The following is a 14279-nucleotide window of genomic DNA, read 5'->3' on the forward strand; positions in this document are numbered from 1 at the left end:
GGCACAGGAGACAAAGCATCAGTAACACGACTAAGTATTATTACCTAGTAAACAAAGGAGAACCATTCCAAGGTGGAAGAGGACTGAGACCGAGTGTGTAAAGCTTTCAGTCTACATCTGCTACATCAAACATCAACGTCACTTGTATCCATCCATGAATGATGATTAGTTAAGGCAGAGAAATGACTGCTTTAAAAGCAATTTTACAACACTACTGGAGGGGGGAAAAACAACTAAGAACCTCACCAAGAACCATGTTATTTTTATTTTATTTTTTTAAAGAAAGAAGGTTTATTCAGGGTCTTCACAGACAGCGTGGGGCAGCTCAGAAGATGAGAGAGGCCCACGAGCTACGTTTTAAACAACCCCTTTTTCTTTTATTTCACTCACAGATGACCTGGCTGAATCCTCCTCACTCTTCCAGCCTGCTTTACTAGGGACTGGCCCTGGGAGGGGGTGAACACGGGCCTCGTGAAACACAGGCAGGTTTTTCCGTTTCCATCAATAGGTACTTTACAGCAATTCCTTCACACTGGGCATTAAGGATGACCTATTTTACCTGGCTGGAGTTCCTTCAAATGCTTTATCAGCTGCTTCTCCCAGTATTTCAGCTTTTAGGTAGTACAGCATCCGGACTCGCAGAAGTACCCTAGGAAAGGCAGACATGATAAAGAAACATGTCAGAGCCCATCAGCTGCCTGTACACTGCCATTCCCTCAGTGGCCCAGGGCAATTCTGGGTGCTCCCAAGTCGTGAGTACTAGGAAAAGAGAACATTAACGGCAGACGTTACTGTGGTCAGCCCCATTTCACACACGAAAAGGTTATCTTGTCAGATATTTGTTAAGGGCTGCCATCTACGGGGTCGCACAGAGTCAGACACGACTGAAGTGACTTAGCAGCAGCATTGCCTTTTCTTTTTTCTCTTTTTCTAAAAATGACTGTTTTCGTGATATGAAGTGTGTTTTGCATAAATGCACAGCTTGGTGAATCTTCCCATACTGACCACACATGTATATCCAGGATCCAGATCAGGAACCAGAACATCTCCCCACAAGGCCCCCGTGGTGTTTCCTTCCGGTCGCTTTACCCACCCTTGAATATATCATCACTGTCTTGACTTCCTGAGCTTAGATCTGAAGCAGCTGTTTTTTAGCTTTTTGGAGTTCTTCTGATAACAACTTCATGTACTCTCAGTACTATCATGCTACTAAGAACAGCAAACAGTAGTTTGAGTACCCACTATGTGCCAGCATGTCTGAGCTCACTTGATCCTCAAATCAATGCTAGGATGTAGGAACTATTATAAAGGAAATCAACCCTGAATATTCACTAGAAGGACTGATATTGAAGCTGAAGCTCCAGTACTTTGGCCACCTGATGTGAAGAGCTGACTCACTGGAAAAGACCCTGATGCTGGGAAAGATTGAAGGCAGGAAGAGAAGAGGGTGGCAGAGGTTGAGATGGTTGGATGGCATCATTCACTCAATGGACATGAGTTTGAGCAAACTCTAGTAGATAGTGAAGAACAGGGAAGCCTGGCGAGCTGTAGTTTATGGGGTCTCAAAGAGCTGGACATAACTTAGCGACCAAACAACAAGGAACTACTATCCTTATTTTTAAAATAATTCATCTGCAGTAATGTAATGGGGCTAGGATTCAAATCCAGGCAGTCCTGACTCCAGAGCCTGTCTTGACCCTCATCTGATATTTGTGGTGTGGTAGTTTAGCCGCTAAGTCGTGTCCGACTCTTACGACCCCATGGACTGTAGCCTGCCAGGCTTCTCTGTCCATGGGATTTCCCAGGTAGAAGTAGTGAACTGAGTTGCCATTTCCTTCTCCAGGGCATCTTCCCGACCCAGGAACTGAACATGGGTTTCCTGCATAGGCAGGACGATTCTTTACCACTGAGCCACCCAGGAAGCTGATCTAATATAGAGGTGGCAGTAAATTTACTAGTGAAAGAGCCCACAATTCTAGAAGCTCACAGGCCAGCTATGCTGAAGCAATCCTGCCTGGTCTCTGCAGAGACCAGGACCTCAGGAGAGAACCAGAATCCAAGAGCAAAGGGTGGACAGTTCAAGGAGGCAGGTTGTAGATTCTATACACAGAAGGACAATGAGTTAGAATCATCTGGTAATTCAGTGGTAAACTCCCATCACTAGGAAGACTGGAGCGGAGGCTGGAGGACTCCCTGTTGGGACACTGCCCACAAAACTCCCAGGCTGCAGGGAGGGCGCTGCAAGCACCCACCAGCTCTGAGTCTCTGGACCTCACTGAGCCAGAACCAAGAAGACAGTGGTCTCCACCAGATTCAGAAGAATAAACAGCAGTCAGCTTCTTCAAACCCAGAGAACTGCTTTACTATTTTATTCTTTGATTCCAGGGATAAGGCTTGCACTCAGGAGATAGTTGGGGCTCGTGGTAGAAATGTTGAGAATTTCTCTGAGGTTACAATTAGTTCTGCTCAGCATCTATGATGACCTGTGCAGGTGTGAGGGAAGTTCTATGTCAACCTCTCCAGCTTAGCCTGTTTCCAACACTCCAGATCCCCATCTGCAGCTGGGGACAGGGCAGCCAAGTGTTGCTGCTATAACTTAATAAGGCAAAACCGGAGTCGGTCCTTGGCTTTGGTCTTCATCATTTAACGAATGTAACGATTCTGTTGTGGAAACAGGCACCACTGTTCTCCCAGCCCACAACCGTGGAGTTACCAGCTTTTCATGTCCCTCATCACACATGGTGATGGTTTCTCCTTTAGTCACACCTCTCATAGTTGACACTTTCTCCCTGGTTCTACAGTCAGCATCCTAACCTAGGTCATCACGATCAACATTTACGATGACAAAACTCTGAGTTGGCCATTCAGCTCCAGGTAAGCACCTACTCCATCTTGCAAACTGTTACCAGATTACTTTTCTCCCCAAATACCATTTTTTCAATCATGTCTGACTTGTTCAAGAAACATGGCTGCTTAATATTAATACTGACAACAGACTCCTCAGGAGCCTGGGGCACCAGGTCTCCCCATCCATCAAGGAGTCCTTGTCCCTGCCAGCCTCCTTTTTGTGTATCCATGTGCAAACCTGTCACTGTTTGTGGCTGGTGGCCTCACTCCCCACAGCTAAACTTCACAAGGACGGGTTCATTTTCTATCACTTGTTTCCTTTATCTCTGCCTGCCCCACCCCAGCTGTTAGCCCTGGGATATAAAGAATGCTATCTCAGATGCGTGTCCATCACACACCAGGAGGCCATGGATGTCACGGCAGATGGGAAGAGGGAAAACCTGGCACAGCGAGGGGGCAGCCGAGCGTGGTGGCCGCCGAGGCCAGTCTCCGTTCTTGCTGACGTGCCCATGGGGACAGAGGGAGGGAAAGCAGTGCAATCATCAGGGTCCTCAGTGGATCTTGAGAGTCAGGTCAGAAGATTCTGTATGAACTCCGTTGGTGGGAGAGGCCAGGTTCCAGAGGAGAAGAGAGATGGTTAAAGGAGGTAGAGGGGGACCTTCCTGGTAGTTCAGTGGTTAAGACTCCTGTGGCCTGACTTTGATCCCTGGTTGGGAAACTAGATCCCACATGCCACAGCTAAGCAACTAAATATCCCACATGTCCACAATGAAGATCAAAGATCCTGGTACAGCTAAATAGATAAAATATTTTTTTCAAAAAAAAAAAAAAAAGGTAAAAAGAGAGGCTTCAGCGTGAATGAACCCTGATCCATCTTCCAGCATACAGCCTCCTGTCTTTCTGACCTTGCACGGTGGTCCAGGGGCACCAAGTGACCAGGGGTGAGGGGCACTCACTTGTTGCAGTGCTGTTTGAGGTGCTTCTTGTAGCCATCATCATGTAAGACCACCTCAGGGTTGCAGGTGGCCAGCCAGTCTGCGTTCTTTAACTCCGGGAGCAGCAGCTGGTTCTTCGTCTTCTTCCCCTTCCTCCCTCTAGGGACCGGAGCGGACAAGCCTGAGACAGAAAGGCAGGGAGGTGAGCCAGGGTGCCTTCAATGTGGTTGTTGGAACACAGCTGGGCTAGGGCGGCAGGGGGGGCAGCGGGGCTGCACATGGTGCCCTGGACGAAGGACCCTGCTCTGCAGTCCCGAGGCACGGATGGTGAGGGGGCAGCCAGTCCCCTACTCAGTGAACCCCTGGTCCATTCAGTCATTTAGGAAGAATCTACCAAGTACCCTGTAGGATCAAGAAAGGTACAGCAGAACCTGCGTCCTTGGGGATCCCACCACCCAGCTGGGGAAAAGGAACACTGAACCTGAAGATGAGAAGGTGAGTGAGCTGTGGGTCAGCACAGGGAAGGAGCAGTCCCAGGAAACACAGACAGAGGTGGAACTGGGGTGGGGCATGCATTCCGAGTCCTCGGGTCACAGGAGGAGATGCTGTGACCCCGAGGGCAGAGGGCAGGAGCAGAGAACTTCAAGAGGGCCCAGCCACACTTAAAACATCCCAGGTAACATGGATGAGTGGAAAGGAGAATGGAAATGAACAAAACCCAGCATCCTTCCCCACCAGTGGCATTCTGAAATACACCTGAGAAGACAGAGAAGTCCCCGAAGCGCAGCGATGTGGACCAGCACAGAAGAGGGAGGAAAGGACACGCTGCCACCCCGCACCTGAGTGGTTCTGGAGTGTCTGGGCCTGTCCATCTTTGGTGGGCGTGATCAGCTCCCAGATGAAGCTCTTGATCTTCTCGTCCCCTTTGTAGTGCTTGACGCAGTACACCAGCAGGGCCCGGCAGATCATCTCCATGTCCTTCTCGTTCAGATGCCACTTGAACCGCCCATGCGTCAGGATGTCCTTCCACCGGCCCCAGCTGAGAGTGGACCCCAGAAGGGCGTTAGGAGGAGGAAGGGCCAGTTGTGCCCTCGACACGGCGGGGCACACAGGAGCCAAGAGAGTGTCTTGACCCCTGCTGGGGCCTATTAACCTCCCTGCGGGCTTTGTCACCTGAAAAACCTCGGAGGCCTGCACACTGCAGCCCACCAAAAATGACTGAGGGGACCTGGACACTGGACACAGAGCTTCGTATGGCCGCTAGAATGTTAAGGAGGAATGCCAGTATCTGGAGTGAGGAATAAATCTGGAATTAAGACAGAGTCCAGCTGCAGTGCTGGAAAGCGATGGGGAGCTCCCAGAAGCTAAACCCTCAGCTTCTCCCAGCGCCAGAGCCCGGCATGCATCATGTGGTAACGCTAACATCTGCTGCACTGATTCCTGTACGTCCTTGGGGGAAAAAGGCCGGAAATCAGTACCAGGCAGTAAATGAGTCCCAGAGATGTGCTGTGGCAAACACACGCGAGAATCACTGTACGTCCGTCAAACGGCGGCAGAGCGTACTGACCGAGGGGCGCTCGGGCAGAAAGCTCAGCTCTCTCTTTCTCTAACAGACCCTCCCTCCACCCAGACCCCAGAGGGGAGGGGAGAGACACGCTGGACACATCTCGACTGAACAGAAGAGGGAAAAAAGACGAGGGCGAAGAGGCGAAGCCAACACCCACCCGAAGATGAGCAGGTTCTTCTCCACCCGGAAGCACTCGGCCCGGAGGTAGCGCCTGGTTTTGTCATTGAGGCGCCGGGACCTTGTGGGCCTCTCGTCAGAGTCGCTGTCCAGCTCCGAAAACTCCATGAGCTCGTCCTCCTCGAAAGAGTTGTAGTGTTTGGTCTGCTTCCGCACGCGCGGGCGGTCGAGCACCAGGCTCTCCTGGAGGCAGAGGGGACTGCTGCGGAGAAAGGCCTGTTCTCCCTCCGCCATCACGCCGGACCCTGCTGCCGCTGCTCAGGACCCGCGCGGGCAAGAACCACACCCCTGTCTTGTCCGCCAGCAGGAAAGGCCCTTTCCAGCACACCTGCTGGGTCCTCGGCAAGCAGAGGGGACGCTCGGGGACTTGTTGAGGCTGGCCTGTCCCCCCGCCTCCCTCCAGGGCTGGCCGCCACCATCTGCTGGTTCTGCGGTCTTTCTAACAAGGGCGAGGGCCCCCAGCGCTGGAGTGGCTGCCTGGGGCACCCCGGCTGTTCTGCCCAGCACGCGGAGGCGGCTCTGGAGACGGGTGTCGGAGAAGTCCATCTGCTAGGCAACTTTCTGAAGACGAACACGTATTAGTGCTGCCTCCTTTTGTGCCTTCCACTGGCGCCACTAACCTTTTGTCTTTCATGGAAAAGAGAAACGCACCCATTCGGTGGCTCCCTTGGCCACAACCATGACCACTTCTCTGGTCTCTATCATTTCATGCTTCTCACCCCCTCCGCCTAGGCCTCTTCCGGAAGCTCGGCTAAGCCCCTGCACACTCATCTATGCGGCCTGGACGTTGTCCCTGCTTCAATCATCTTCCCTCCTGCCTGGATGCTCCAACTGCTTCTGACTGTCTCAGGGCAAGGCATTTTCTTCCCCCTCTTGCCCACCGCCCTGTACATAAGTCACTTCCTGACCGTGACATTGGACAACACTAGAACGAGGTTACTAAGGGGACGGCAGAATCCTGTTAGGAGAAGAGGCTGGACTAAGTAACCTCTGGAGATCCTACAGAAGAACTGGCAAGGCTGGATGCTGGTTACTGAATCAAAAGGGTGTAAACAGGGACTATCTGCTGGGTCTGTGAGCCCAGGAGAGTTCAACACTCATCTGAGGACAAGGGCAGACAGTGACGTGTGCTCAATCCCAAGGGAGGTGATGGGGTCAGAGATGGAGGGTAGGGCAGCTAACACTTCTGGAAGCCTCACAACGGGGCTGGGGGCAGCTGCCTTCGCAATGTTACCTCCAACTCTGCAAACTGGGTGCCACCACCTCCTTTGTTCACATGTCTCTCTTTTTTTTCACTTTCTCAGTGAGGTCAAGTACCCTGCCCAAAGACATACAGCAAGTTGATGGCAGAGCCAGTATTCAAACCCTGGTTTTATTCCAAGGCCATTCTCTTCCTCATGTTCAGAAATAGAAAAATTCAAGATACTGAAAGGATGGAGGGGAACCTAATACACTTTTCCACGTCATGCTTTTTTCCACTAATGTCTGTCAGAGGTAAAATTCCTCGCACAGGAAGTGCTGAAATAGAGGAAAACAGCCACATGCTAAGGACAGGATATTGGCTTGGGTCACGGGGCTGATCTTGATCTGTTTGGTTAGTTCTAGTTCGAAGTGAATTTTTACTAAAATTGGAAATTCCAGTTTTAATAGAATTTCCAAGGTACCCATTAGGTCATTTTAAATACAGTTAACATTTCTCAAGCTCTGTCTATGTGGCAAGCATGTTTTAAGTAGATTACATGCAGCATCTCATTAAAGAACTAAGGCTCAGGAGTGAATCATGGTTTGAGCTGGTAGGAGTTTATGGCCCTATATCTGTGAAATGTTCAATGAAATAAAATATTCTTAATGTTGTACCTTCTCATTCTTTGCTTCAGTGTCCAGTTCAGCTATTTTAGCCCACTTCTGCCAAAAGTTTGGGTCATCTAAGGAAATATCCGTTCTGTTTCCTGAAGCCACAAAGCTAGCCTGTGAAGAAGAACGAACCAATAAACCATATCTGAACACAATAAAACACCCTGTGATCTCCAATGCACCAGAGACACAAGTATATGCTCCATCTGTATTCAAAATCAAAACCTCTAACAGAGTTGCCAAAATGTTAAGTGGAAATCTCAAAGCTATTCTTTTTAAATTTTATTTAAAACACTGGGTGAAGAAATTACAATTTCAACCTACAGGATCATTTTTTGTAACTTAAACTCAGAAGCAGGAGGACAAGCCCGTGGGAGACAATGGCAAGCATATGTCCAGCTGCCCGTGAAAGGGTTGATTCCTACAACTTCCCTGGACATGGTTTCTCTTTCAGTTCACCAGGTCCCAAGTGTCCATGCTGGGACAGGCCATGGCTGGGCAGAATGAGGTCTGCAGAGATGAGTTATGCCTCTTAAGTACAAAACGTCCCTGGAAAAGCCCTCCCTCTATAAGTCACCAGACTGGTGATTTACAGACAGGTCACGAAGCTCAGAGAGCCTGTGGCGAGGGAACCCCAGAGGGATCTGTAAGCGGTTTGGTTAAGTTGAATTCTAAACCCAGTGACCTGACGGGCAGAGCAAAGAGGCACCTAGGCTAGAAGCTGGGAATCTTGGATAAACACTCTCCCAAGTCTCATGAAATGAACAGAATACTTGCTTGAGTTTGACGAATGGAGTGTTCACTGGAATTTCAACTCTCTGACATTGACCAGGGAGTATCCTACAAGGGAACTGACAGGACCAATCGAGGATTTTGGAGCAATCTCTGTGCATAATGAGGAGTGCAAATTGCAAACCCAAGTGTCCTCCCTGCTCACTGAAGATCAGCCAAGGATTTGAAGGGGTGAGTTCTTTTATAGCTTCTGACCCATCATTCAAACCTCTTCTAAGAATCTGCATCTTCAGAGTGGCACACAGAATAGGCATATAGCCAGAAAATCTCAACAGTTTGCATTTAGAGAAGTAGGAGCCCAGCCGATGAGGGTCAAAGAATAAAGACTTTCCTTGTCATTGCCCCCCGCCCCGGCCCCGCCCCACGTGGACGCTGCAGAGAAGGCCCTATACCTTGGCGAAAGTGGATCCTTTCCCCTCAGACTGGATGGTGATGGTATGTGTCCTCCTCTGCAGGATCTGGTCTATGTCTTCTTCACAGAACTTGGAGCCTTCGTCCTCTTCATCCATCAAGGCGCCGTAGGCACCTTTCCGGAGCAAGTCCTCTACCTCCATCTTTGAGAGCTGCTGTACCTGGATGGGTCACCAAAGGCTACTCACAAAGTGGGAAATGCACAGGAGGAAAACAGCCTCAACTCTGACCTTCAGGACTCAGCACCCAGTTCCTCCACTCATTGCACATGTCAGAAGAATAAAGACATGGACAACGAGCTTTAGAAAATGAAAACCCAGATAGACATGCAGGAGAATGATGGGGAGGGCGGGCAGACGATCCTCTACGGGGAGCCCTGGAATAAAACCCAGCCCAGGACCCAACGGCCCTAACATTCCTCAGGATGTTGGTTATTATCAAATGTCACAAACTGTTAAAACTAGGCACCACCAGAGAGAATATGTTTAAGGTTTATTTTATGTTTTAGTTTGAGTCTGTATCTTTAAAAACCTCCAGATGGACCAAAGTGAGCTAAAGAATAATGATTTATTCATTATTAAATAAAAACAATAGTATTGGAAATGATGTCATTTCTTAACTAAAGAGAGGATCCCATGCCAAGTGTGATCTGCTCAATTGCTTGCTGAAAACAGGAAATGGGAGTTCAAAACACCCTTTCCTGGTTCTGATTAAGAATCTGGTTCTCTTTATATCAGTCACAGGAGGGAATTCCATGACTCCCAGCGCTGTACCATGAAGTATTATACTTAGCAGCATATGCATAGCTAAGAGGATACAGAACATCTGGACGAAAGGACAGCTCACTTAGAGGGCCAGAGATTAAGCAGAGATATTCTGCTTTGTTTGCATGGACTTAACTGCAATTCAAGAATCTTAGCAGCACTTTTTATCCCCTCCAGAGGTGGGAAAAAAGATTCTATTCACTGCCATGTTTCAAGCTGATTGATAATTTATTCATTCATTTCTTCATTGACCGTGATGCACTGAACGTCTTTAATATGCCAAGTATTCTTAGGGGTGCTGGGTATGGAATAGCTCACCTTCAGGGAGCTCCAAATCTGTAGTATCAGATAAAGCATGGTGACAGTAGATAATTTATAGAGCCGAGAGGGTTAAGATCGACTCATTTCCAAAGGGCAATGTTAAAAGTCTATTCATGGGGTGGGTGGGAGGGAGGCTCAATGGGGACGGCATATATGTATACATATAGTTGATTCACGTTGTTACACAGCAGAAACCAACACAGCATTGTAAAGCAATCATCCTCCAATTAAAAATAAATAAAAATATAAATTAAAAAAATAAAAGTTTATTTATTGAAATGTTATCTAATGTTGGGCAATCCTACCACCTAACTGCTCCTATGGATTCCCTTATCCATCTAGAGATGTAGAGATTCACCCTCAGTAATCCTCTATTCCAGGGGACTGACCATCAAAGATGTATGTGTGTGTGTGTGTGCTCAGTCATGTCCAACTCTCTGTGACCCCATCGACTGTAGCCCGCCAGGCTCCTCTATCCATGGAATTCTCCAGGCAAGAATACTGGAGTGGGTTGCCATTCCTTTCTCCAGGAGATCTTCCCGACCCAGGGATCGAACCTGTGTTACTTGAGTGTTCTGCATTGGCAGGCAGAGTCTTTACCACCATGCCACCTGGAAAGCTCCCGAAGATGTGTGGCCTGACTCAATTTAGTGAAAGGGAACCTTACAACAGCTGTAGGAGCGCAGGCTTCTAGCAGGTGGAGGTTGGGAGGTCTGGGCTGCATGACAACCCCCTCTCTGGGCCCAAGAGCAGCCCCGGCATACTCACGCCATTCGTGCTGCCCTTCCGGTTGATGTCCTGAAGGACGGCCTTGTCCAGGCCCAGCTTCAGGCTGGCCTTGTCGAACATTTCTCGCTCGTAGGAGTTCCGCGTGATGAGGCGATACACCTTGACGGCTTTACTCTGGCCTATCCGGTGACACCGGGCCTGAGCCTGGGGAGGAAGAAGGGGCACACGCGTCAGGGCACCAGACAGGACGGTGGCAGCCCACGGGATGGGGAAATGATGCTGTGTTCCACGGGGTGTGAGTGGCTGGCTCTCAGAGGTGGGAGTCATGGGACTGATTGTGGAGCAGAACTCACCCCGGTGCCAGCCATCCCTTCCAGAGTACTCCTTTCACCTCCCGTTATTTATGGGGTGACCCTCGTGTGCTGGGATACAGTGCCGAGAGGGACCTGGCTTCCTTCCTCCCCAGCCTGTGGTCTGCGTGCAGGCACTCGGTCCCAGGAGGTTGCCCTGCTCTCTGGGGAAATGTGCCATTCAGAGCCAGCAGCCCCGCTTGTTAAGTTGTTTTCATTTTACCATAGAAATTTTCACATATAAGACAAAGGCAGAGAAAAGTATAAGGACCTCTTGTGGTCATTCTTATTTCACGTCTCTGCTATGCCTGATCCTCTAAGATTATTATGGATTATCATTTCATCTTCACATATTCCAATATATTACCATGGCTAAACTTCAGAAAATCAACACTGAGTACTATCTAGCCAGTGTTCCTATTTCCCTGCTTATCTCATATATATGTTTTTAAGTTCACTTGTTTGGATCAAGATTCAAACGAAGCCCATGTATTATAATTGGTTGATATATTTCAAGTCTCTTTTAATCTACAGATACTCCCTGCCTGTATTCTCTCCTTTTTTAAAATGCAACTTCTTTGCTGAAGAGACCAAACATCTCTCCTGTAGTTTCCCACAGTCTGTATTCTGCCACCTGTGCTTTGGCTGCATTATTGAACAGTTTCCTCTGTTCCCTTTACTTCCTCTAAACTGGAGTTATACCTTGAGACTTGCTGAGGTTAAGATGTTACCTTTGGCAAGTGTATTTCACAGGTGGTGTATAAATTTCCATCAAAAGGTATATGATGTCTGGTTTGTCTTTCTTTCGAAGTTGATGATCACTGCCTAGACTCGTTATATCATTAGGGGTTACAATTCCCCTCTCTGATTTTTTGGTGACCCTGATGTACAGTTCATAAAGGAGAGACAAGCTAAATGTCTGGCTCTTTCTCTTTATATTTAATCAGTTTCCAAATGAACACCCTCCAGAAGTGACTAACAAAGATCTTTGTAATTAGTTTTTTAAGTAATACAATGAAAGTATGCATTTAAATAATACATGTGCTTTTTTTTTTTTTTTTTACTGCACTTACTGCTGTTATTATTCTTAATGCTGTTCAAATATGGCCTGTGGGAACCTCTTCGTTGGCTCCTGGCTTTCTGAGGAAGACTAGAAAAAATTCTGATATTGCATTTGGAGGCATCAGTATAAACTCACAGTTGGGGTATGCTGTGTGTAAAGAAAAAGATATGGATATGTCTACACTTATCTTCATATGTTACGTCAAAGACGAGTAGTCTCTGACAGCTCCCTTGCTTTCTGGTATGATAACGTGTTCCATGCTCCCACTGCATATTCCTTGCCTAAACCCAGATTCAGCCCTCTTTTTCAAGGAGTCCAAGAGCCTCTTTTGCTCTAGTGGCAGTGAGGGACAACAGTCTGGATGCTCGCTGCCACTCGCTTGCTTGGTCCTCGGTCTTGGGTCTGCTCAGTGGGCAAAAGTACAAGTGTTTGTGTGTGTATAGTGTGTATGATCGTGTGCACACATAAGACCAAACACATCATGAAATCATACTGATAACTTTTAATTCCAGTTTGGGACTATGGGATTTTATCTTCCTTAACCACACATCTGTATCTCTTTTTAACCATGCTGAAAAGCTCAGTTCTCAACCATGCCAATATCATTGCCTATTTGATCTATCCCACAATATATAAAATACCAGGAAAATAGCATCATTATGATCCCTTCTCCCAAAAACATAATTACTGAAAACAATGTAAGACTTATTGCCCTCCCACCCTAGGCCATGTCTCATTAAGCATGTACAGTCAAACTGCAGTGTTTTATACACATACTTGCAAATAGCTTTCGTTTTTATAGTGTCAAGATCGGCAATTCTAGAACACTTTCTGTGTAATCTATGGTTGAGCCAACTAGCGAATATACTGAGGGTAAGAGGAGTCAGGCTTTTCATTGTTGACAAAGGAAGTTACAAATATGGAAAGAAGAAAAACTAGAAAACCTCTCTGTGGTGTCAGACTGGATTTGGAGGTTATCAGTATTGTCATGGTTAGGTGTGCACGTGTGTACACAGCTACACATATACAGACATAGAAATAAACATGAATGTATATTTATGTTTATATGTTTAGGTAGACATATGCATGTATATACACACGTATACGTATGAAGGCATCGTATGTATATATGCGTATCTGGATTCCCTTTGTGTGTGTGTATTCTGGCTCTGTCCACTGAAAGGGCCTAGACGCAATGGCATTCTAGTAGCAAAGAACATAACTAACTCTCAGATCTTGGTATCCAAATTCCATTCTCCATAAGAAGCACAAGGCCTGTCAGAGAAGTGATTAATTCTAGGGCCAGGGCAGTCAGTCTGAAACAGATCACTATGCCAGAATGTGAGGAAGAACTCAAAGGATGATGGAGACACATCAAAATAATACCTGAAACTTGAAGAGGCTTCCACTGGCTGGGTCTAGCATACTGACATAAATAAGCTAATGGGAGAAAAGGGAAGACTTTTCCATAGCATAGAAAGTCACTAACAGATGTAGAATGACTGTTAGAAAATCAACACTTTGCAACCATCACAGTGATGACTGATCCAGGCAAAAAGGATCAATGGAAACTAAAGCCAATGGGCAAAACTTTGATGAGAAACAGTATATTACATACTCTCAAAGCATCTCTCCAAAATTCCTTTTTAATTTCAGAGGGAAATGAGCAACTTCATTGTGGAGAAATTCGGCAGACGCCACTACCTGAGCTCAAAGTGCTTATTATCGACAAATGAATGTCGTGTTCCTATAGACGTGACACCCTGAGAACAACCTATCACTGAAAGGTGTCACTGAACCCGAGCCCAGTCCTGAGGAAATGCAAACACAGAACAAGGGACCATCTAAAAAAACATACAGCCTGCACTCATCAAAGACATCAAGGGGGTGGGAGAACAAGAAATACCAAGCAACTGATCCACTAAAGGAGACTAAAGAGGTAAGAGAACTAACTCTAATGGGTGATCCTGGTTTGGATCCTGGGGAGGAACGCTGAGTTGGCCAAAACGCTCATGCAATTGTGCAAAAAAAAAAAAACAACAAAAAAAACCCTGAACAAACTTTTTGGCCAACCTAATAGCTAGAAAGGATGTTGAAAGAAATGATAAAATCTGAATATGGATGGTGGATCGGAGTTGTTGCTGTTTAGTCATTAAGTCGTGTCTAACTCTTTGCAACCTCATAGATTAATGTGGGGAAAAATGAAACCCTAAATATCACAAGCAAAATCAAACAGTTGATTCTAGCTGTATATGACGTGGACAGCATAACCCCAAGAGAGAGATGACTTCAAGTGTTTGTATTTAGTTTTTCAATACCTTCATTGTGATATAATTTCAGTTTACAACTCCAATATGCCCTTTATCCAGATTCACCATTTTGCCTCACTTCCTGTATCATTTCTGCCCTCTCTCCTGTCTCTGTGAGTAACACAAAGACATAAACACACATGTGCACACACACAGGCCA

General features: G+C 47.1%; 1 protein-coding gene across 3 annotated transcripts in view; it reads right to left on the minus strand.

Annotated features, from left to right (window-relative positions):
- CHD6 (chromodomain helicase DNA binding protein 6) overlaps positions 1-14279 on the minus strand; it is a 199757-nt gene that overhangs the window by 40881 nt on the left and 144597 nt on the right. For all 3 annotated transcript variants that reach the window (XM_055545058.1, XM_055545057.1, XM_055545056.1), the window contains exons 18-24: positions 10437-10601; positions 8565-8744; positions 7384-7494; positions 5507-5709; positions 4622-4821; positions 3804-3963; positions 560-649 (exon numbers count right to left, since the gene is read on the minus strand). In XM_055545058.1, the coding sequence (XP_055401033.1) occupies positions 560-649; positions 3804-3963; positions 4622-4821; positions 5507-5709; positions 7384-7494; positions 8565-8744; positions 10437-10601 (1109 nt within the window). The remainder of the gene's footprint in view (positions 1-559; positions 650-3803; positions 3964-4621; positions 4822-5506; positions 5710-7383; positions 7495-8564; positions 8745-10436; positions 10602-14279) is intronic.

This window comes from Bubalus kerabau, chromosome 13 (assembly GCF_029407905.1).
Source record: "Bubalus kerabau isolate K-KA32 ecotype Philippines breed swamp buffalo chromosome 13, PCC_UOA_SB_1v2, whole genome shotgun sequence".
Classification (NCBI taxonomy): Eukaryota; Metazoa; Chordata; class Mammalia; order Artiodactyla; family Bovidae; genus Bubalus; species Bubalus kerabau.